This window comes from Leucoraja erinacea, chromosome 21 (assembly GCF_028641065.1).
Source record: "Leucoraja erinacea ecotype New England chromosome 21, Leri_hhj_1, whole genome shotgun sequence".
Taxonomy (NCBI): domain Eukaryota; kingdom Metazoa; phylum Chordata; class Chondrichthyes; order Rajiformes; family Rajidae; genus Leucoraja; species Leucoraja erinaceus.
In genome coordinates, this window is record NC_073397.1 from 17,465,379 (window position 1) to 17,489,178 (window position 23,800).

General features: G+C 46.9%; 1 protein-coding gene across 1 annotated transcript; it reads right to left on the bottom strand.

Annotated features, from left to right (window-relative positions):
- Positions 1 to 280: 280 nt before the first annotated feature.
- LOC129707316 (neurensin-1-like) lies at positions 281 to 18,801 on the bottom strand. The gene is made up of 3 exons (XM_055652263.1): positions 18,521 to 18,801; positions 10,205 to 10,401; positions 281 to 1,914 (listed from the first exon to the last, which is right to left on the bottom strand). Exons 2-3 carry the CDS (start codon positions 10,391 to 10,393, stop codon positions 1,528 to 1,530), a joined length of 576 nt encoding a protein of 191 aa, XP_055508238.1. The 5' UTR covers positions 10,394 to 10,401; positions 18,521 to 18,801; the 3' UTR covers positions 281 to 1,527.
- Between the last annotated feature and the right edge of the window lie 4,999 nt (positions 18,802 to 23,800).

Consider the following 23,800-nt stretch of genomic DNA (forward strand, 5'->3'; position numbering starts at 1 on the left):
ATTGAAAGGAGGTTGGCTTGTGTGATGGTCTGAGCTGCGTCCACAATTCGCTGCAATTTCTTGCGGTCTTGGATGGAGCTGTTCCCAAACCAAGCTGCGATGCATCCCGGTAAAATGCTTTCTATTTTATATCTATTCTATTTTCTGTTTAAAAGAGTGGGGGAAGGAACGCAGCGAAGGTGAGTTTTTCATGAAATAAAGGATAAAAGAGAAAGTGAATTGGGAACAGTAAGTAGCAAGAGTTTCAGTAAATGTTCACAAACACTGGGCCTGCAGTGGGTAGTGATGTGTCGTTTTTATTCATGTATTTCCATTTTTTATATCTCGTGACATTGTGACAAAATCTATTTGGGATGAAGATGGAGTCCACAAAGATTGGGCAGCTTTAGAACACTGCGTCTTTGGAGGATATATCCATAGTCCTTGTGGAACAGGTCATAGAGCTCATTGTAGTCCTGTAGAGATAGACACAAAGTGCTGGAGTAACTCTGCGGGTCAGCCAGCATCTCTGGTGAAAAAGGATGGGTGATGTTTCGGGTCGGGACCCTTCTTCAGACTGAAGGCAGAGCAACTAATGGTCAGTGATAGAGGTTGGAGAGCACCACAAGCTACAAGCTAGAAGAAAAAGGGACATTATCATAGGAGATTTGGAGGTACTAAGTTCCATTGGATTAGAGCTTCCCTGTTTCTATCCGAGGTAGGGTGGAGGGGAGAGGTTGGTGACAGGTTTAGGGTCCAACATTAATGAAGATGCCCCTCCCGAGGATTTGGGATCGCTGGTGCAGGATTCTCAAAAAGTTAATTTGCAATAGTAACATTTATATCGAGGACTAGAAAACACAAACAGGGATGTAATGCTGAGGCTTTACAAAGTGCTGGTCAGACATTATTTTGTGTATTTCTTAGCAATTTTGGGCCCCATATATGAGGAAGGATGTGCTGGCATTGGTGAGTGTCCAGAGAGGTTTTACGGGAGTTATCCCAGGAATGAGTGGGTTAACATATGATGAGCGTTTGACGGCACTGGGCCGGTACTCGCTGCTGTTTAGAAGAATGAGGGGCGACCTCATTGAACCTTACGGAATAGTGAAAGGCCTGAGCGTGGACGTGGAGGGGATGTTTCCACTAGTGGGAGAGCCTAACACCAGAGGTCATGGCCTTAGAATAAAAAGACATTCCTTTAGGAAGGAGATGAGGAGGATTTTTTTTTAATCAGAGGGTGGTGAATCTGTGGAATTCATTGCCACATAAGGCTGTAGAGGCCAAGTCAATGGATATTTTTAAGGCAGAGATTGATAGATTCTTGGTTGGTACGGGTGTCAGAAGTTATGGGGAGAAGGCAGGAGAATGGGGTTGAGAGAGAAAGATAGATCAGCCATGATTGAATGGCAGAGTAGACATGATGGGCTGGGTGACCTAATTCTGCTCCTAGAACTTATGAAAGGCATTGTATGAGAATGTGGCCATTTGAGGAGGACGTCACCTATTATGGGGATGACCTGTTCCAGAAGGGTTTGGAGGGTCTCCTCATGTTCCTGTTTTAGGTTGGACATTTTGCACCCGCGTAAAGCCAACAGGGATTTGGGTGTTCCCAGTCTTTAGAACCGCTTTGGGTTGCCTTTGCTCCGGCCCTTCCTTCAGGATGGGGGAGAACTGTTTCTCCTCGTCCCGGGGGATGTGCCTGGAGACGGTGAGGACCAGGATGCAGGCCGCGATCGCCGTGCCGCCCACACTGAAGAGGATGGCTCCGACGAGCTTGCTGATCTCCAGGGCCTCGTTGTACTCCACCGCCTGCCTGTCCACAACCAGGAAGTCGTCCTCTCCAATGCCCTCGATCTTTGGGGGCACCAGGTATCCGGTGGTGACTGTTGCCATGCCGACAAGGAAGAGGATGGTCCCTGCTGACAGGCCCACCTGGAATACAAGAAGAGGAACATTATCAGTCCAACATGCAACAAGAGGACCCCGGTGTGTGGGGGTGGGGGGGGGGGGGGGGCGCCAAGAACAATGAGGGATTGGGAGGGGGGGGGGGGGGGGGGAGGGGAGATGGACTCGGCATGGGTGGGGCCGCCAACAACAGAGAGGGACCCGGCGAGGGGGAACCAACAAGAACAACAAGGGACCCTGGTGTGTGTGGGGGGGGGGGGGGGGGGGGGGCGGCGCTGAGAACAAAGAAGGACCAGGTGTGGTGGGGGGGGGGGGGGGGGGGCAAGAACAACGTGGGACCCAAGTGGGGTGGTGGGCCACTGACATCGACGAGGGACTGGGGGGAGGGGGAGTCAAGGAGGAGGAGGGTTCATCAGGACTATATTGAATACTTTTGTGACATTGTCGGCATCCTTGATGTGGCGACTCTTTGCATACTTGTGTATTGTTTGCAAAACAAAGAATTTCACTGTACCAAGTACAAGTGGTAATAAGGTATCGATCAATGTCATATATGTACCGTTTGTTTCCTTATCAAGGAGATTTTATTCAGTTAATTACAGTTACAGAGTATAAAAAAGACCCAAACTGCCGCACAGTTTGTAAACATCAGCTAATCAGGCATCAGATTACAACATTATTATTCTTATCCTGAATACACTCTAATCATCCCCATGGTGACCACAGATCCTATAGCAAGCATGGTAGCCCACTCGACCAAAAAGACGTAGTTCGGTCATGGTCAGATTCGTGGGTAATTTTCGGCCCCATTTCCATAACCGGCTTCCGTCTCCGCACCAAAGATCCCACAGCAGAGCAAAGATACTAGTGCGGAGACGGAAGCCGGTTACGGAAACATCCTCGTAAAAATAAAAGTTCTTTGGTAAAAATCTTCTCCTCATTTTCAGAATTATAATTTATTAACACAAACTGTTTCCCAGCAACGTTGATTACGACTGCGAGTCGGGTCGGGTCGGGTCGGGTCGGGTCGGGTCGGGTCGGGTCGGGTCGGGTCGGGTCGGGTCGGGTTACTGAAATGGATGAAAAAAAGGCCCACGTTCCGCTCCGTTGCGTACAACATGTCAGCCCATTGCATTTAGCAGGTGTGGTCTATCTTGCTCCGCTATAGGATCTTTGATGGTGACAAGCCTCCAGAATCCATGTGGACAATGTGTGCTCCCTCTTCAGTGACACGTGGGCACAGGCTTTAAAACGGACAGGGAGTCGACTTGGCCAGGACCATCGATTGCTTGCTGACTAGACCATTCTGGGCAGGCCCAGGAGCAAACCAACTGACCCAGCCCCTAACCACAACAGCAGAACTAGGCCATTCGGCCCATTAAGCCTACTCCGCCATTCAATCGTGGCTGATTCTCCTGGCTTCTCCCCATAACCTCTGACACCTGTTAAAAATATCCATTGACTTGGCCTCCATTGACTTGGCCTCAATATCCTTCTGTGCATAACTCCCTAGCCCCTTCTTCTCCCCCCTTTCTTACTTGTGCCCCACCTGGATGTGCACCCATTTCTCCTTTCTCCCTCCCCCCATCCACTTCCACCTATTATTCCTTCTCTGGCTTCTCATTTCGTGGCTCTTCTCTCCGTATCTCACACTTTTTGATGTTTTATCTCCAGCTTATTTTAACCATACTTAAATCAATCTTTTAATCTTTCCGTCTCTCACCTTTCTCTAGTTCTGGCTGCATCTATGTTCTCAAGCTGACAAGGTGTCAAATTGAGTGCAGATATTTGCAAAATAGAGTTTTACTAGAGAGAGAGAGAGACATAGAGAAGAGTGGAGGAGGGAAAAGTGAAAAGGGACTGTATTCTACAGTCTGAAGGTGAATCCCAACCTAAAACATCACCTATCCAGTCTAAAGAAGAACCCTGAGCCGAAATGTTATCTAAAACATCACCTATCCCTTTTCTCCAATGTGCTGCCTGAGCCGCTGAGTTACTCCAACACTTTGTGCCATTATTGATCCACCACCCGATTACAGTTTCCACCAGCAGGGGATAGGGGCAAGTTGTAGCCCGCAGGAGAAGGGATGTGCAGCTACAGGTAGGTGTCAGAGACCGGGGGGGTGGGGGGGTGGAGCAAGTTGGGTGGATTTGCAAAGGTCCGTTGAGTTTGATAATGAGAAGGCAAGTTGTCACTTGATATTAATGACAGTCTAGTTTAGTTTAGTTTAGTTTAGAGATACAACGTGGAAATAGGCTCTTCTGTCCACCAAGTCTGTGCCGACCAGTAATCACCCTGTAGACTAGCACTGGGGACAATTTACATTTTACAGACCAACAAACCCGCACATCTTCAGAGAGTGGGAGGAAACCAGAGCACCTGGAGAAAACCCACACTGTCTCAGGAAGAACATGCAAACTCTGTACAGACAGCACCCGTAGTCAGGATCAAACCCGGGTCTCTGACATTGTGAGGCAGCTGCTCGACCACTGCAGCACCGTGCTGTGGATGTTGATGATTGGGGAGAGGATACATTAGTAACGCTCTCCAGGACAAAGATTAACACTGGAGGCACAACATCAGAAAAAAACCCTGTTTATTCTTTCCACCCCCTTCCAGCCCACCCTCCCTCGCCATCAAGGTCGGCTGTGGAAGACACACCCGGGGCACAAATGTGACCGGTGAGGTGAGGGACCTCAGGTCATTGAACGATCCAGGTGGAGGCGAAGACTGGAGGCCCTGCAGCAGCCTGGGACTCGCCTGGATCGGCTACCGCACCATAAGACCCAACACTCGGACTGGACTTTGGAACTCTTCAAATGGCCCTGTAGATTGGCTATTTTCTACTAGCCAATTATAGTGCTTGTTAGTAGTATATTGTATAAGGCATTGGTGAGGCCAATTCTGGAGTATGGTGTACAATTTTGGTCACCTAATTATAGGAAGGATGTCAACAAAATAGAGAGAGTACAGAGGCGATTTACTAGAATGTTGTCTGGGTTTCAGTAACTAAGTTACAGAGAAAGGTTGAACAAGTTGGGGATTTATTCTTGGGAGCTCAGAAGGTTAAGGGGGGACTTGATAGAGGTTTTTTAAATGATGAGAGGGATAGATAGAGTTGACGTGGAAAAGCTTTTCCCACTGAGAGTAGGGAAGATTCAAACAAGGGGACATGACATGAGAATTAAGGGACTGAAGCTTAGGGGTAACATGAGGGGGAACTTCTTTACTCAGAGAGTGGTAGCTGTGTGGAATGAGCTTCCAGTGAAGGTGGTGGAGGCAGGTTCGTTTTTATCATTTAAAAATAAAATTGGATAGTTATATGGATGGGAAGGGAATGGAGGGTTATGGTCTGAGCGCAGGTATATGGGACTAGGGGAGATTATGTGTTCGGCACGGACTAGAAGGGTCGAGATGGCCTGTTTCCGTGCTGTAATTGTTATATGGTTATATGGTTATATAGTAGTGACTCCGCCTATTATGCACTTTATATTATCAAGAGCTTGCCTACGCTATTTAGTACGAGTAGCTGCTAGGAAATGTAATGTCCTGCAGATCTATGCTGTAAGTAGATGTAATAAACATGTGTTGTATCTTGTTATGTGTTCGACTCAGCTCATTACATGGTGTCAGAGAGTGAATCTTGCCCACCACATTCATATTTATCGGCTATTGTTTTTTTAATTAGTTTAAGTGCCTACTATATCCATCATGGCAAATTTGTGTCCCTCCTAGTCCTCTGATCTTTGACATTGCTCAACGCTGGCGTCTTTTCGAGTGCGACTACACCCATTATGCTTGCATCGTTCATCGCAATGACCCCCCCCCCCCCCCCCCCCCCGCGATGTGAGTGCTTCTGTATTGCTCAACTTAGCGGGACCTGAGGCAATGAATTGTGCTGACAATTTCACATTTGAGCCTGCTGGTATGGATGCTAATGGTCAGGTCCTGGTGCCTGCTGAGACGATTGATGACCCTGCTGTCTTTCTTGCAAAGTTCAGACGGTTGTGTGACTTGTCCTCGAACTACATTATTGAACGGACCATGTTTTATGCTCGTATGCAACACGTTGATGAACCAATTGAACGTTTTATTAGTGACTTAAAACACATGGCTGCACGCTGCCAATTTCGAGAACTGTGCGATGAAGTCACCGTGACAAACTTGTTGGAGGAATGCTTGAGAGCAAGTTACAGGGTGAACTTCTTTGTAATACTGACCTAACCCTTAATCAAGCAGAGCATGTCTGTCGGTTTGCTGAGATAACATCTTCCCACACTGAGTCTGTGGCCTCCAGTCACCGTTCGCAGCATAGTGTTAATCTTACAGACTCTTCCTCTCATAACACCTGTACAAGGTCTGTTCGATGTCAAAATTGCAACTATTTTCATGCTACGAGTCAGCAGTTCTGCGTTGCTTATGATAAAGCTTGTAATTTCTGCAAGAAGTTAAACCACTTTGCTCGTTGCTGCTGTTCCCGTGTGACTCAAGCAGCTTCAAGGACAAGCCTGTACCTGCTACAACATGAGCCGGCTGATAATGATTTCCAAGAGCCTGACTTACCATCCCCCGCTCCACTCTCAGAAAGTACAGATACCAGTTCTGCCATCCGCTCTCTCCTCCCTTCGCCTTAAAGAGCAACTTGACTCTGAGGTAACCATGTTTGTGAATAACAGGCCTTTGATCGCAAAGGTTGATACTGGCGCAAAATGCAACGTCATCTCGTTATCAGAGTTTTAAAAAATTCATAATGCTGAACGTATTGAAAAGGCCTCGGCCACGCTTCGGGCTTATAGAGGAGATGTTCTACACCCTCTTGGACAAACTGATTTAAAGTGCACCATAGATGAGCAGACTTGTACCTTAAAGTTTTATATTATTAAGGGGGATTCAGAGACTTTGCTCGGTATCAATGCATGCCACGATCTAGTCCTGGTATACTTTGGCCGCACCGTCCATCAACTCTTTCTCGCTGACGGACTTACTCAACAGGTACTCTCTCAATACAAAGATCTGTTTAATGACAAGCTTGGCAAGTTGCCTATCAAATACCACTGTTGTCGATCCCAACGTCACTCCTGTGTTCCACATGCCATGCGTGACAGAGTACACAATGAACTCAAGCGGATGGTCTCCATGGGTGTTATTGCTGAAGTTACTGACCTATCTGACTGGGTTTCCACCATGGTGGTCGTGAAAAAGAAAAACAAGGAGCAGATCCGTATCTGGGGTTAAGGATCCAGATCCTTAACCCCAGAGATCTTAACACTGCCATCAAACGCCCGCACTACCCTATGCGAACATTACAGGAAGTTGCTTCTCAGATAGGCAACGCATCAGTATTCTCCATTCTGGATGCCAAGACCTCGTTTTGGCAGATTCCACTGGACCCTGACTCGTCCAATCTCACTACGTTCGGCACCTCTTTTTGCCGATACAAATTTCTCAGAATGCCCTTTGGTATCAACTCCGCCAGCGAAGATTTCCAGCGCACGATGGAACAATTGTTTGCTGAGTACCCATGCTCCATCAATGTTGATGACATTCTCGTCAACGGACATGATTTGGCTGAACATGACGCCAATCTGAAGAAAGTACTAGACCCTGCCAAAGACATCTAGCTCAAACTCAATCCCCTGAAGTGCAAGTTTCGAGTTCCAGAAGTTACTTACGTTGGACATGTCTTCACAAGTGATGGTCTCAGACCAGACCCATCAAAAACTGCAGCTATCAACGAAATGCCGGTTCTTGCTGACATTGAAAGCCTACGAAGGTTCCTTGGAATGGTTCCTGCATGGTCCTGGTATCCGCAGCACCAAAGAGCTTTTGACACTCCCAAATTGCAGCTGGCTAGCGCACCTACTCTCACCTACTTTGCTTTGGAGTTACCAGTAACGTTCACCTGCGATGCGTCCCAGTGCAGACTTGCCGCTGCTTGCCTGCGGACCACTACAGATGGCGACTGCAAGTCCATTTCTTACGCCTCTCGCACACTAACTGACACTGAACAGCGTTACGCCCAGATTGAAAAAGAATTGCTCGCACTGGTTTTCGCCTGCACAAAATTCAAGGACTTTATCTTTGGGAAGTCTGTGACTATAGAAACTGATCACCAGCCGCTGGTCACTATTTTGTAGATTTAATAAACATGTGTTGTATCTTGATATGTATTCGACAGCTCATTACAGCCCCCAAATCTGACAACTCGAAAAAGAATGTCACCGTGTTTTTCACAGGGTGGTATGGTGGCGCATGGGTAGAGTTGCTGCCTTACAGCGCCAGTGACCCGGGTTCAATCCTGACTACGGGTGCTGCCACCAAGTCCACCCCGACCAGTGATCACCCTGTCGTACTAACACTGTCGTACACTCTAGAGACAACGCTATAAAGATGCAGTATGTGAAGGAAAGAACTGCAGATGCTGGTTTAAATCGAAGGTAGACACAAAATGTTGGAGTAACTCAGCGGGACAGGCAGCATCTCTGGAGAGAAGGAATGGGTGACGTTTCGGGTCGAGACCCTTCTTCAGACGCATAAAGATGCAGTAGTTGTTTTGGTATCTGTGGATGACTCAAGCAAGCCTGTTTATTAATGGGAGCCATGCTGATTTTTAATTCAACAAGAGTAGAATAGGGGTTTAATGACAAGCTTGGCAAGTTGCCTATCAAATACCACTGTTGTCGATCCCAACGTCACTCCTGTGTTCCACATGCCATGCGTGACAGAGTACACAATGAACTCAAGCGGATGGTCTCCATGGGTGTTATTGCTGAAGTTACTGACCAGTGATGGGAGTCACCATAAGGCATTGTGCGTCTGCAACTGGGGATGTTTGTAAATGGATTTTTCCCCTGGTAAAGACAGGCGCGTTATAGATCTGCTGTGTTTGTCCTTGAACGGGTTGCTGCTTGCTTCACATTGTCTCGGACAAATGGAGTCCTATTATTCCTCTTCCCAGCCATAGCTCAACTCCCCCCCCTCACCCCTCCCCCCAACTCCCCCCACACAACTCTTCATTCTACTAACAGAGACTAACAGATGTGAATGGGGTGGCCTGCTGGTGCAGCAGTAGAGTACGGGAGCTGCCGGTACAGAGTTTGTACATTCTCCCCGTGACCACATTTAATGGGAATTTCATCTTTTAAAAGAACAAATAGTTAACGTAGACACACGGAATTGCAGAAGCCGGTTTACAAAAAAAAACACAAAGCGCTGGAGTAACTCGGCGGGTCTGGCAACATCTCTGGAGAAAATGGATAGCAGACATTTCGGGTCGGGACCTTTCTTCATCCATGTTCTCCAGAGATGCTGCCTGACCGGCTGAGTTACTCCAGCACTTTGTGTCCTTCTATAGTTTCTTGATTCACTCAGCTATTTAAATGCAAATTGTTATATATGGGAGAAGTTCTGTAACAGGGTGGCACAGCGGTGCAGCAGTAGAATTGCTTCCTTACAGCGCCGGAGACCAGGGTTCGATCCTGACTATGAATGCTGTCTGTATGGAGTTTGCATGTTCTTCTTGTGAACACATGGGTTTTCCTGGGTCCTTCAGTTTTCTCCCACATTCCAAAGACGTACAGATTTGTAGATTAATTGGCTTAGGTAAATATTGTAAATTGTTCCTAGTGTGTAATAGTGCTAGTATACGGGAACGCTGGTTGGCATGGACTTGGTGGGCCGAAGGGCCTCTATCTGCTCTGTATCTCAAAACTAAACTAAACTAAAGTGAAAGAAGGAACTGCAGATGCTGGCTTACACCGAAAACAGACACAAAATGCTGGAGTAACTCAGCGGGTCAGGCAGAATCTCTGGAGAAAAGGAATAGGTGACATTTTGGGTCGAGATCCTTCTTCAGACCGAGAGTCAGGGAAGAGGGAAACTAGTTTATGGATACAATGCAGAAACTGGCCAATGAGTCTGCATCGACCAGCGACCCCTATACACCAGCACTATCCTACAGACTAGGGAGAGTTTACAGAAACCAAATTAACCTACAAACCTGTGCATCTTTGGAGTGTGGAAGGAAACCGGAGCACCCGGAGAAAACCTACACAGTCACGGGTAGAATGTACAGCCAGCACCTATTGTCAGGATCGAACCTGGGTCTCTGGCACTGTAGGGGCCAACTCTTCCGCTGCATCACCTATGAAAAGGCACAGAACAAGTCAGAGCCGGCACCGATGACTCAGGAAATGGTACCGGCTCTGGTTATCATACCTCTAGTTTCCCTCTCCCCTGACTCTCAGTCTGAAGAAGGGTCTTGACTCGCCTATTCGCCTATTCCTTTTCTCCACTGTCAACCAGAGTGCAGCTTACCTTCCACAGGGCCGGCCGCCAGTTACTGCGCGATCGCTGCACCCTCAGCCCGTCGGAGTCCTCGTCCTCAAGCGTGGAGCCGGTGCAGTCCTCGTAGAAGAGGTGGAGGTAGGAGCGGACGCCGTAGCGATGGTCCTCTGCCGGGACAGGCCGTGTACGGGGTGTGCAGAGGTCCACACAGCCCGCCATGGAGATCCCTGCAAAACCAACAAACACCCCACAATTCCTTTGCTCCACAGCAGCCCTGGAAGAAGACTGAAATCTAGGGTGCAGCTGGTAGAGCTGCCGCCTTACAGCTGAGGCCCATGTATACGACATCTACAACTCTGCCCTCATCAACGTTTTTGGTCTCATCTTCAAAAAAACATTTAAATTATGTTAAAGCTCCTGCCACAACCACCTCCTCTGGCAGCTCATTCCATACACACACCTCCCTCTGTGTGAAAGCATTGCCCCTCAGGTTCCTATTAAATCTTCCCCTCTCACCTTAAACCTATGTCCTCTGGTACTTGATTCTGGGTACTCTGGGTACAGCAGTAGAGTTGCTGTCTCACAGCACCAGAGACAGCAGTTCGATCCTGACTACGGGTGCTGTTTTATAGAGTTTGTACATTCTCCCTGTGACTGCATGTATACCCACACACACACATATATACACATATGTATACACACACACACACACAAACAGGAATCTCACGGTGAACCCTTCACCCAGTTCCTGCCCCTCTCTCACCTTTGACCTTGTGGCCCCCCAGTTTCCAGCAATGTGTGTGAGAAGGTTAGACCCTGCCTCATTTATTTCCCACATTCAATTGATATCCCGGCTACTGGCAGCTCAGCTGCAGGGAACATTTGTATTCTCCCAACCACATCCAGCTTTTCATGGTCTGAAGCTGTTACTCTGTTGAGCTGGGTCTGGGCTTGATCTTCCACCTATTGAATCCCTTGTACCGGCCTGGCTCCTGGTGAATGAATGAATGATGCTTTATGTCACATGTACCTGGGTACCTGACTTGCTTTGTTTCACTTGCATCCCGGTAAAATCATCCAGCAGACCTCACCCAGGCAGTACACAAGAGTCGCCGACACAGTAACAAATGCCTACTGTGTGCTGCCGCACAAGGCAGCCCCCCCCCCCATCGCTGCGCCCCCCTTTGTTCTCGGGTCAGGACCCTTCCTCAGACTATGCTACTTTACGCTCCCACTTTCCCAGCAATTCCCCATGCACCCACACACCAGTGCAATCTCAATTCCTTCTCAGCGTTTCCACTCCCCACCGGATCACACATTTCTCTCGACGCCCACCTCACTCTCGGTCCCCCCTCGCGGTTCCGATCGACACCAGTGGTTTGGGTGCGATTTGGAGTCTGCGATGGGTGAGCCGGGTCTACTGGGCGGGTCTTCCATCATTGGTCCACAGGGGAGGGGCGATCCCCGATCCGCTGATCGTGGCAAGTGAGTCATCGGTTCGTGGCGAGCGGGCGCTCCATCATTGGTCTGTGCCCGCGAGCCGCGCCACGCCCATGAGGCGAGCCTGGGTTAGGCCCCCTCTTTAGCCCGTGTCTCCATGGGCCGAATGGCTTGTTTCCACGCTGTATCTCTAAATGGCTAAACTTAAAAAATTAAAAACCACATTCAGTGTGAAAACGTTGCCCCTCGGGTTCCTATTAAATCTTTCCCCTCTCACGTTGAAAGATCTCCTAGATCTCGTTTAAATTTCGTCCTTCTCGCCTTAAGTCTGCGGTGGAGTCCGGGGAGTGGAAGGAGGAGACCATGGCAGGCAGTCAGACAGACGATTATAAATGTGCAAGCTCTATGAGAGCGTGTCATTAATTCATGTATGCGTTGTGTATTCATTAGCAGCTCAGGGCCCCGTGCTGCTTTCTGCAGCTGTGGTACTCAATGCTTGTGCCTGCAGTGAATGAATCATGGGGTAAGTCACCTTGAATGATTTCCGCTCCATCGTTAGTCACCTTGCATTCGGTGGTCTCTGTAATCCCTCTCTGCACCCTCCCCTCTGCTCCTTTAGCCTGCTCTTGAAACCTCCCACACCTCCGATGGGGGACCAGTGAGCAGCAATCGCCCCGTGCACTAACACTACCCTACACCCTCGGGACAATATTACAAGAGGTCATCTGTTCCAATAGGTGAATCAGTGTGTAGACCTTCCCCCACCTGGAACATTTAGCCTTCAGACCTCAGAGATACAACGTGGAAACAGGTCCTTTGGTCCACCAAGTCCGCACCGACCAGTGATCACCCTGTCGCACTAACACTGCCGTACTAACACTCTAGGGACAATTTTACAATTTTACCGCATGCAAAAACCTACAATAAATACTGTACATCTTCGGAGTGCGAGAGGAAACCGGAGAACCCGGAGAAAACCCACATGGTCACAGGGAGAATGTACAAACTCTGTACAGACGGCACCCGTAGTCAGGATCGTACACGGCTCACTGACATTATAACGCAGTAGCTCTACCGACACTAGCTGATTTTTTTTGTTTGAATATTTTGATATTTTCCACCTCGAAGATCAATCATAAATAATTATTTATACCCTCTGCCATTTCTCTCTTGCCCGTTAGTAATTCCTCTGATTCATCTGGGGAGAAATATTTCATTTACTTACTCTCCTTTGTATAATACTTCACCACCTGGTTGTATAAAAATCACTAGTTTACTTTACTAGTTAGCCACTTTAAGCACATCATTAGTATAGAATGGCAGTAGGGGGATATTCTCACTGCCGTTCAATTTCAATGCAAGGAGGAGACGGTATCCTTCCATGTATTTCACTTTTATCCCCATTCGTTTTATTTTCTCTCTGAAATGATTAGACAGGAAGATTCTCATTCATCACCTGGGATACGTTGCCAGAGCAAAATGTCAAGGACATATTGCAAGTGAGTCAGCCGCCAGGCAGAGAGAGAGATAGACACACGGACAGATATTTACATCAACACAATCAAATAAAACAAGCAGAGAATCATATTTACAGCATTTAAATCTTTCCCACAAGATGCCCATTTTAATAGATACATATCACACTCACACATATACACATATATATACACACCGACACATACACACATGCATATATACACACATCCACATATATACATACATACACACACATATACATAGACACACATATACATACATGCACACGCATACACACACGCATATACATACCCACACAAACACACACATATACGCATATGCATACACACATATATACACATGTACATACACACTTCCTCCAAATCCAAGGCATCGTTATGGGCACTCGCAAGGGCCCTAGCTATGCCTGCCTGTTTGTAGGGTATTTCGAACAATCACTGTTCCAGGCATACACTGGCCCTTTTCCTGAACTCTACCTCCGCTACATTGGCGACTGCATTGGTGCTGCCTCCTGCACCCATGCAGAACTCACTGACTTCATCAACTTCACGACCAATTTCCATCCTGCACTCAAATTCACTTGGACCATCTCCGACACTCCCCTATCGTTTCTAGATCTCACTGATTCCATCACAGGAGACATACTAATGACCGACATCTACTAGAAACCTACTGACTCCCATAGCTATCTAGACTACACTTTTTTCCACCCTGCTTCCTGAAAAGACTCTATCCCCTACTGCCAATTCCTCCGTCTACGCCGCATCTGCGCCCAGGATGAGGTTTTCCATACCAGGGCATCGGAGATGCTCTCATTCTTTAGGAAACAGAGGTTTCCCTCTTCCATTATAGATGAGGCTCTCACTAGGGTCTCCTCAATATCCTGCAGCTCTGCTCTTGCTCCCCCCCCCTCCCATTTGCTCCCCCTCCACCCCATCAGCCGTCGTATGTAGCATATAATCCTCCGACATTTTCGCCAATGGGATCCCACTACTGGCCACATCTTCCCATCTCCACCCCTTTTTGCTTTCCACAGAGACTGTTCCCTCTGTAACTCCCTGGTCAACTCAACCCTTCCCACCCAAACCATCCCCTCCCCAGGTGCTTTCCCCTGCAGGAGATACAACACCTGTCCCTTTACCTCCCGCCTCGACTCCATCCAAGGACCTCAACAGTCTTTTCAGGTGAGGCAGAGGTTCATTTGCACCTCGTCCAACCTCATCTACTGTATCAGCTGTCCCAGGTCTCTACTGTATATCGGCGAGACTAAGCACAGGCTCAGCGATCGTTTCGCTGAACACCTCGGCTCAGTCCACCTTAACCTACCTGATCTCCCCGTTGTTCAGCACTTTAACTCTCCCTCCCATTCCCAATCTGACCTTTCTGCCCTGGGCCTCCTCCATTGCCCAGCGCAAATTGGATGACAGCGCCTCATATTTCGCTTACACCCCAGCGGTATGAACGTTGACTTCTCTATCTTCAAATAGCCCTTGCTTTCCCTCTCTCTCCATCCCCTCTCCCTTCCCAGTTCTCCCACCAGTCTCACTGTCTCCGACTACTACTATCTGTCCCCGCCCACTCTCCTGACATCGTCTGAAAAAGGGTCTCGACCCGAAAACTCACCCATTCCTTCTCTCCATTGATGCTGCCTGTCCTGCTGAGTTTCTCCAGCATTTTGTTTCTACCTTTGATTTAAACCAGCATCTGCAGTTCTTTCCTAAACACATCGGCGTGCACACACAAACACATACATATACACACATATACACACAGATACACGCACAAACACACACACACACAAACATATACACATATATACACACACACACACACACATACACACACACACACACACACACATACACACTCACACACACACACACACACACACACACACACACACACACACACACACACACACACACACACACACACTCGCACACACACACACACACACACACACACACACACACACACACACACACACACACACGCAGATTGGTTGATTGAACAGACCCTTTGGCCCAATGAGTCCACTGACCATTGATCACCCAATCACATTAGTTCTCTGTTATCCCACTTTCGCACCCACTCCCTACAACCCAGAAAGGGCCAATTAACTTATAAACCCACATGTCCTTGGAGTGTGGGAGGAAACCAGAGCACCCAGAGAAAACCCACGCAGTCACAGGGAGAACGTGAAAATTCTACACAGACTGCACCCAAGATCAGGATCAAACCTGGGTCTCAGTCGCTGTGAGGCAGCAGCTCTACCCGTTGAGCCACTGTGCCGCTATATATTCCTTATACAAACCACTCACGTCTCCATGTGCATATGGGACTCCATATAAATAAATTCTGAAAAATGAGTTGAAGGAATCTGATTCATTTTAACTATCACAGGAGCGTTCAGTATCTATCGTATCAACCGCACAGCGATCAGTTGTAGTTACGCAATGCTCCACTATTTTAGACTATTTAAAATTAGAAAGAGCCGGAGAGAATGAAGAAAGAGGAGGCGCGACAGGAAAATAGCAATTGTTCGGGTCAATTGCCTTGAATAAAGATGGAATGGGATTGATTAAATATGATCAGTGATTTTAACGGAGTGGCTACAGATGAAGGAAAGGAATCTTAGAGGAAATATGAAGAAGAGAATAAAAGGAAAGAAGGATAATCTGGAGAGAGCGGAGGACAAGAACTGAATTAGAGTTGATATGCTAAAGGCGGAATTAACATGCTGCCAGGATACACTGACTGGCAAAGCAGCATTTGTTAATTAACCCTATCTGAATCATTCAGCCATTAAACCTCCCATGAATGGGTGGAACAGAAATGAGGTGTAAGATACACCAAGACGAAAGGAAATGAATTAGAAACATCCCCTTTTTTTAGTTTATTTTAGTTTATACAAACAGGCCCTTCGGCCCACTGAGTTCGTGCCAACCCGTGATCACCCTGTAGACTCATCTACACAGTAGGGACAATTTACAATTTTTACTGAAGCAAATGAACCTACAGACCTGTACATCTTTGGAGTGTGGGAGGAAACCGGAACACCCAGAGAAAACCCACACGGTCACAGAGAGAACGTACAAACTAGGTAAAGACAATACCCATAGTCAGGACTGAACCGGGGTCTCTGGCATTGCAAAGCAGCAACTCTACCGCTATGCCACCTCCAATGAAGACAGTTCTGAAGAAGTGTCCCGACTTGAAACATCGTCTGTTCATTCCCTCTTCCTGACCCGCTGAGTTCCTCCAGCACTTTGTGTTTGGTTTAAGATTCCAGTCCCTGTAGATTCTTGTGTCTCCATTAGTATTCTCCATGTTAACTTCCATTCCGCCTGCCCTGCTCCAAAATCCATTGATACCTTTGTCCAACGGTCCATTTATCTTAACTTTGGCATTTTCCATTAAATCCTGCTCCATGTCCCGACTCTGCATGGAAAAGTGACTCCATGGACAGCACAGTGGCGATCCTGACCTCGGGTGCTGCCTGTGTGGAATTTGCACGTTCTCCCTGCGACTGTGTGGGTTTCCTCTGGGTGCTCTGGTTCCCTCCCACATCCCCAAAGACGTGCGGATTTGTAAGTCAATTGGCCATCTGTAGATTGCTCCTCGTGTGTAAGGAGTGGATGAGAAAGTGGGATTACGTAGAACTAGTGTATGAATGGGTGATCATTGGTTGGCAAGGACTCGATGGGCCAAAGGGACTGTTTCCATGCTGTATCTCTTTAAACTGAACATGAGCTTGGAGAAGATAGGCACAAGGTGTTTGGGTAACTCAATGGGTAACTCAATGGGTCAGGCAGCACCTCTGGAAAAATTGGACAGGTGATGTTTCGCATCGGGACCCTTATTCAGAGTCTATTCATGTGAAGAGTTTTTGAAGGAGAGGACGAGTTGGGGACTATCATAGAGTCGTACTGTTGAGAAACAGGTTCTTCAGCCCATCAGGTCTGCACTGACCTTCAACACCTATTTTACACTAATCCCATTATAGCCACTTCACATTCATATCAACTCCCCCACCCAGATTCTACCATTCACCCAATGCTGTATATCACAGGGAACAACTCGCATGTCTTTGGGATATGGAAGGAGACAGGAGAAACCCACGCGGTCACAGACAGAACATGCAAACTCCTCATAGACAGCACCTAAAGTCAGGATCGAACCCGGGTCTCCGAAGCTCAAAGTCAACAACTCTAACAACTGCACCCATGAAAAACAGAGGTGGGAAGGGAGAGAGTGAACGAGAGAGATGATGAGTGAAGGGGGTGGTGGGGGACATGGGGAGAGATGGGGAGTGAACGGGGAGAGGTGGGGAATGAGGGGGTCAGATGGGTTTGTATCTGGTATAAACAGGGTGTCAAAGAATGTTGGAAGAGGAGAGGATATGAGAAAGGAAGAGAGACTGAGAGATGGAGGGAGCAATAAAAAGAGAGAAAGAGAGTAAGAAAGAAAGAGGGTGGAGAGCGAGTGAGAAAGAGAGAGAGAACGAGAGAGGGGTAGAGGGAGCGAGAGAAAGAGAGAGAAAGAAAGTGAGAAAGAGGGAGGGGGAGAGAAGAGAGAGGGAGAGAACGAGATGGAGATGGGGAGAGAGGGAGAGAAAGATAAAGAAAGCAAGAGAGAGAGAAGGGGAGAGGGTGAAAAGGAGAGGGGATGAGGGAGAGAAAGAGAAAGTGGAGAGAGTGAGTGAAAGAGAGAGAGAGAGCGAGAAAGAGTGAGAGAGAGAAAGGGAGAGAGGGGGAGAGTGATGGAGATAAAGGGAGAGGGAAAAGAGCGAGGGAGAGACGGAGAGAGTGAAAGAGAAAGAGAGAGAGGGGGAAGAGGGGGAGAAAGAGGAGAAGAGAGAAAGAGAGTGGGAGGGAGAGAAAGGGTGAGAGGGAGAAAGAGGAATGAAAGTGAGAAGAATGAAACATCACAAAGCGAGAAAGAGCAGTTGCCTCTAAAAGAAAATATGAACAAAAATCACTCAAAGATAAAGAAGAAGAAACCAGAGCACTGAAGAATATTGATCCCTGTATTTAAATGGACGGACAGAATTAAATGGATTTCATCAGAAAGAGCTTGTGTGATAAAATAGAGGAAGGGAATGAGAGAACTGTAGGAGTTAAATGAGCAATCTCTGACTTTGATAATAAAGGATATATTTTTAAACTCTTTGGAAAGCAGAATGACTGCCACAAAATACAGACTTTGGCTGAGCGAGACATGGTCTGAAATGCACACTGTTGCATGATCAGATAACATAGAAACATACTCCACTAATAATCCCGCCACGTTTCTGTGGGGCGAGGTGACAGACGGAGGGGTTAACTATCAAGACAGAGAGGATGATAGTCCAACAAAGAGCAAATCCGCGGGAGGGGAAAGGACCACTCTCCTGAACGTTTGTCTTACCTGTTGCAACACCGACGACTAAAGCAGTGATTCCATTCACCAGCTGTCTGTGTCAGACGAGATTGTTATTCCCTGGCTTCAGGTCTGGATGCCGCTGAATTGTGCCTCTTGCAGTCAGACAGCTTCACTCTGACAGCTCACATCCACATCGATCTATCCATTCTCCCTATCGTATATACACACACACACGCACACACGCACATGCACATGCACACACACACACACACACACACAGTGAGAAACTCAGCTCAGCTCCGCTTCAACCTTGGGAACAGGAAGCACCAGAAATAATTCGATTATGCAGTTCCTGTGCGTTGATCTTCCCTCAGCTGCTTTCCCTGACACTCGGTGCTGGGCACGTTTTATTAAAAGGTGGACAAAAATGCTGGAGAAACTCAGCGGGTGAGGCAGCATCTCCGGAGAAAAGGAATAGGTGACGATTTGGGTCGAGGCCCTTCTTCAGACTTCTTCAAACCCTTCTAAGAATGAAATTCTTACTAACAGCAGCATAACATGTCTGTGAACACAATATGCACAATAACATATAGTTATCGAAAATAAGCACTAATAATCCCAATACAAGTGGGAACATCTCTAAAGTCCTTAGTGCAAACAAAAACAGTGCATAATTTTTAATTTAGTTAGTGTGGAGTAGTCAAGGAGCCATAGAGCACAGGAACAGGCCCTTCGGCCCAACTCATCCATGCCAACAGTTTTTTAAAATGTATTGAGCTTCTCATTTTTGTTGTTTTATTATGTGATCTGTGGGATACTGTGTTTACAGAACTGTAATGTTGTAGCAAGTTAGAATTTCATTGTTCCATTTCAGTACATACGACACTCTTGACCAAGATGACCCATCTAAGCTAGTCCCACTTAGCCCATATACCCCTGAACCTTTCCTATCCAGGTACTTGTCTTTTAAATGCTGCTACAGTACCTATCTCAACTACCTATTCTGGCAGCTTGCTACCCTTGATACCCACCGCCCTCTGTGTGAGTTGTACCAGGCTTTGTTCTGGGGAAGAGTTGTTGCTTATCAATTTGTTCTTAGTACATTATTAAAAATCTAACTTTAAACAGATTAAGTTTTGGAGTGGCCTTAAGTGGCAAATCCACGTTTGTAATTATGAAGATCCTGGCATCACAGAGTGGCACGTTGACGCAGCGGGTAGAGCCGCTGCTTCACAGCACTGGGGACCCAGGTTCAATCCTGACCTCGAGTGCTGTCTGTGTGGAGCTTGCATGTTTTCCTTGTGACCATGTAGGTTTCCTCCGGGTGCTCCGGTTTCTTCCCACATTTCAAAATTATGTGGGTTTGTAGGTTAATTTGCTCTCTGTAAATTGTGTGTAGGGAGTGTATGCAAAACTGGTATGACATAGAACTAGTGTGAACAGGTGATCAATGGTTGATATGGACTCAGTGGGCCGAAGGGCCTGTTTCCATGTTGCATCTCCAAAGTAAATATTAGCCTTCTTCTTTCTATGGAAAAAAGACTTTGCCTGTTCATTCTTTCCCATTCAGTATGACCTTGGATTTCTGCAATCGTTCCAGTGAAACCGTTCTTGTGCCTGATCCAGTATTCCAACCCAAGGTCTTATTCCAGTTGCTGGAATGTAACCAGCCTTCAGAAAGGATCTTCACCCTGAACATTTAACTCTGTTTCTCTCTCTACAGATGCTGCCTGGTCTGCCGCGCATATTTCCAATATTTTCGGGTTTTATTTCATATTTCCAGCTGTTCGTATGTGTGTACCTGCTTCAGGCGCAGCGGGTAGAGTTGCTGCCATACAGCGCCAGAGACCCAGATTCGATCCTGACTGCGGGTGCTGCCTTTACGGAGTTTGTTCGTTCTCCCTGAGACCATGTGGGTTTTCTCCGGGTGCTCCATTTTTCTCCCACACTCCAAAGGTTTGGCTTCTGCATAAATTGTAAATTGTCCCTCGGCTATAGTATAGAGCTAGTGTACGGGATGACCAGTGGTCTGCGCAGACGCGGTAGACTGAAGGGCCTATTTCCATGCTGTATGTCTAAAGTCTAAAACCAGCTTGGTTTAAATAAAAGCACCAATTCTTTCTGTTAGTTTCCAGCATACATGTTTATGCATTTGAACTTGACACTCTTGCACTATATAAAGGCAACAAGATCACACTTACAGTCTGTACCTAATCAACATGGTGCTTAAGAGATTATACAGGCATATAAATTCAGATTCTGCAGTTTGATATTCTGAGATATTCATTTATTAATAAAATACATTTCACTCAGTCGGTGTCCTTCGCACTGTCATTCAAAACCCACAACCACCTGACAGCATCACTTTCAGAGCATCAGGTGGTTTAAAGAAGTGAATATAAATGAATTAACAGCAATTTACATAAGATATTGGAGATATAGCGTGGAAACAGGTTCTTCAGCCCATCGAGTCTGTGCCACCCGGCGATCACCCCGTACACTAGCACTATCCTACACACCACAGACAATTTACAATTTTACCGAAGCCAATAAACCTACAATCTGCACGTCAACTAGCGATTACCCATACACTGGTTCTATCTTGTACACTGGGGGAGAATTTGCAGAAGCCAATAAACCTACAAACCTGCACGTCTTTAGAATGTAGGAGGAAACCGGAGAAAATCCACGCGGTCACAGGGAGAATGTACAAACTCTGTACAGACAGCACCCGTAGTCAGGACCAAACCTGGGGCTCTGGCGCTGTGAGGCAGCAACTCTGCTGCTGCACCCAGAGTAGGGGAATCAAGTACTAGAGGACATGAGTTTAAGGTGAAAGGAGAAAGATTTAATAGGGACCTGAGGGGAAATTTTTTCACACAGAGGTGGTGTGTATATGGAACAAGCTACCAGAGGAGGTAGTTGAGGCAGGTACTTTAACACAATATAAAAGACACTTGAAGGTACACAAAAATGCTGGAGAAACTCAGTGGGTGCAGCAACATCTATGGAGCGAAGGAAATAGGCAACATTTTGGGCCGAAACCCTTTTTCAGACTGAAACCCCTCTTCAGACAGGTTTTCGGCCCGAAACGTTGCCTATTTCCTTCGCTCCATAGATGCTGCTGCACCCGCTGAGTTTTGCCAGCATATTTGTGTACATTCGATTTTCCAGCATCTGCAGTTCCTTCTTAAACATAAAAGACACTTGGATGGCTACATGGATGGGAAGGGTTTAGAGGGATATGCAGGCAAATGGGACTATCTTAGATGGGGTATCTTGGTTAGCATGGACGTTGGGCTGAAAGGTCTTTTTCAGTGCTGTATGACTATGATCTGACAAGCCTGTCAAGAATGGTCACCAGGTTTGGGGAGTCTCTAATAGAGGCCGTAGGTTTAAATTGAGAGTGGAAGGATTTAAAGGAGACCTGAGGGGCTGCTTTGTAACAGAGGATGGTAGATACAGTATGTTGTATGAGCTGACGGAGGAATCCATAGAGATGGGTACTATTATAATGTAATAAAACATTTGGACAGCTATGTGGAAAGATTTAGAAATGGGACTAGCTCATGTAGGCAGCTTGGTTAAGTTGGGCTGCTGGACCTGTTTACACGCTGTTTAACTCTATGGGTCTATAACAGGGCAGTACATTTGCGCAGTGGTAAAGCCGCTGCCTTACAGCGCCAGAGAACCGAGTACGAACCTGACTACGGGTGCTGTCTGTGCGGAGTTTGTATGCTTTTCCTGTAACTACGTGGGTTTTCTCTGCATGCTCCGGTTTCCTCCCACACTCCAAAGAAATGCAGGTTTGTAGGTTAATTGGTTCAGTAAATTGTAAAAATTGTCCCTAGTGTGCAGGATAGTGCCAGTGTAGGGGGTGTTCGCTGGTCAGCACGGACTCGGTGGACTGAAGGGCCTGTTTCCATGCTGTATCTCTTAAGTCCAATGTAAACATAATTGTTCATTGGATTTTAGTGTATCGGTTGCTCTTACTTCATAAATTCATAAGTTATAGGAAAAGAATTAGCCCATTCGGCCCATTAAATCTACTCCGCCATTCAATCATGGCTGATCTATCTTTCCCTCGCAACCCCATTCTCCTGCCTTCTCTCCGTAACCTTTGCACCCTTACTAATCAAAGTACTTGATTAAGCACCTAATCTCTGATCCTATCATCTGTTCATTTTGCATTTAGTTTAGTTTAGTTTAGTTTAGAGATACAGCATGGAAACAGGAAACAGTGGTGTGCCGACCTGCGATGCCCGCTGTTTACACACTAGCACTATACACAGGGCAGGTACATTTACAATTGGTAAAATTTTAAGCCGCTGCCTTACAGCGCCAGAGAACCCCCTACGAACCTGACTGGTCTGTCTTGGGGGCTGTGCGGAGTTTGTATGCTTTTCCTGTAACTACGTTTTTCTCTGCATGCTCCGGTTCCTCCCACATAATTGTTTCATTGGATTTTGGGTTAACCGGATCATAGTGCCAGTGTGGGTCAGCAAGAAACCCTTGCTCTTAAGGTCACGGGGAGAATCTCTCCTGCCTTCTCTCCGTACCTTTGCACCCTTTAATCAAAGTACTTTTAAACACCTAATCTCTGAAATCTGTCATTTTGCATTTAGTTTCGTTTAGTTTAGTTTAGAGATACAGCATGGAAACAGGAAACAGTTTGTGCCGACCAGTGATGCCCGTACACTAGCACTATCCTACACACTAGGGACAATTTACAATTTTATTAAAGCCAATTGACCTGCAAACCTGTACGTCTTTGTGATGTGGGGGGGAAACCGGATCACCTGGAGAAAACCCTTGCAGGTCACGGGGAGAACGTACAAACTCCATACAGACAGCACCTGTAGTCAGGATCAAACCCGGGTCTTTCGCGCTGTAAGGCAGCAACATTGCCGCAGCGCCACCGTCTCGTTCTTCGTTTATTTTTTGGTTTAAAGGAGTAGCCCCACAGTAGTCAAAATGAGTTGGGGAATAAAAGAGAAAGGGTGAAGCTCGCATGCCAGAGCTATTTTTAGCTTAGAACAGAAACGTTGCTAGGTGATGTGGTGATGGGGACTGATTCAGGGGTGAGTCACACTGATCCACATTCTCAGACATCAGTGTTGAATGCGTTGTTAATCCAGCAGTCCAGTCATTGGACATGCAGCGCAAAAACAGGCCCTTTGACCCTCCGAGTCCATGTCAATCAGTTATCACCCCATACGCTAAAACTATTCTACACCCTAGGGACAACTTTACAACTTACCAAAGCCAATTAACCTGTTGTGTAGGAAAGAACTGTAGATGCTGGTTTGAATCGAAGATAGACAC

Excerpts from the sequence above, each read along its gene's own strand:
- LOC129707316 (XM_055652263.1), bottom strand. The coding sequence starts at position 10,393 with ATGGCGGGCTGTGTGGACCTCTGCACACCCCGTACACGGCCTGTCCCG. Across the intron at positions 1,915-10,204 it reads GGCGGCCGGCCCTGTGGAAG|GTGGGCCTGTCAGCAGGGAC; the intron begins GTAAGCTGCACT and ends CTTGTATTCCAG.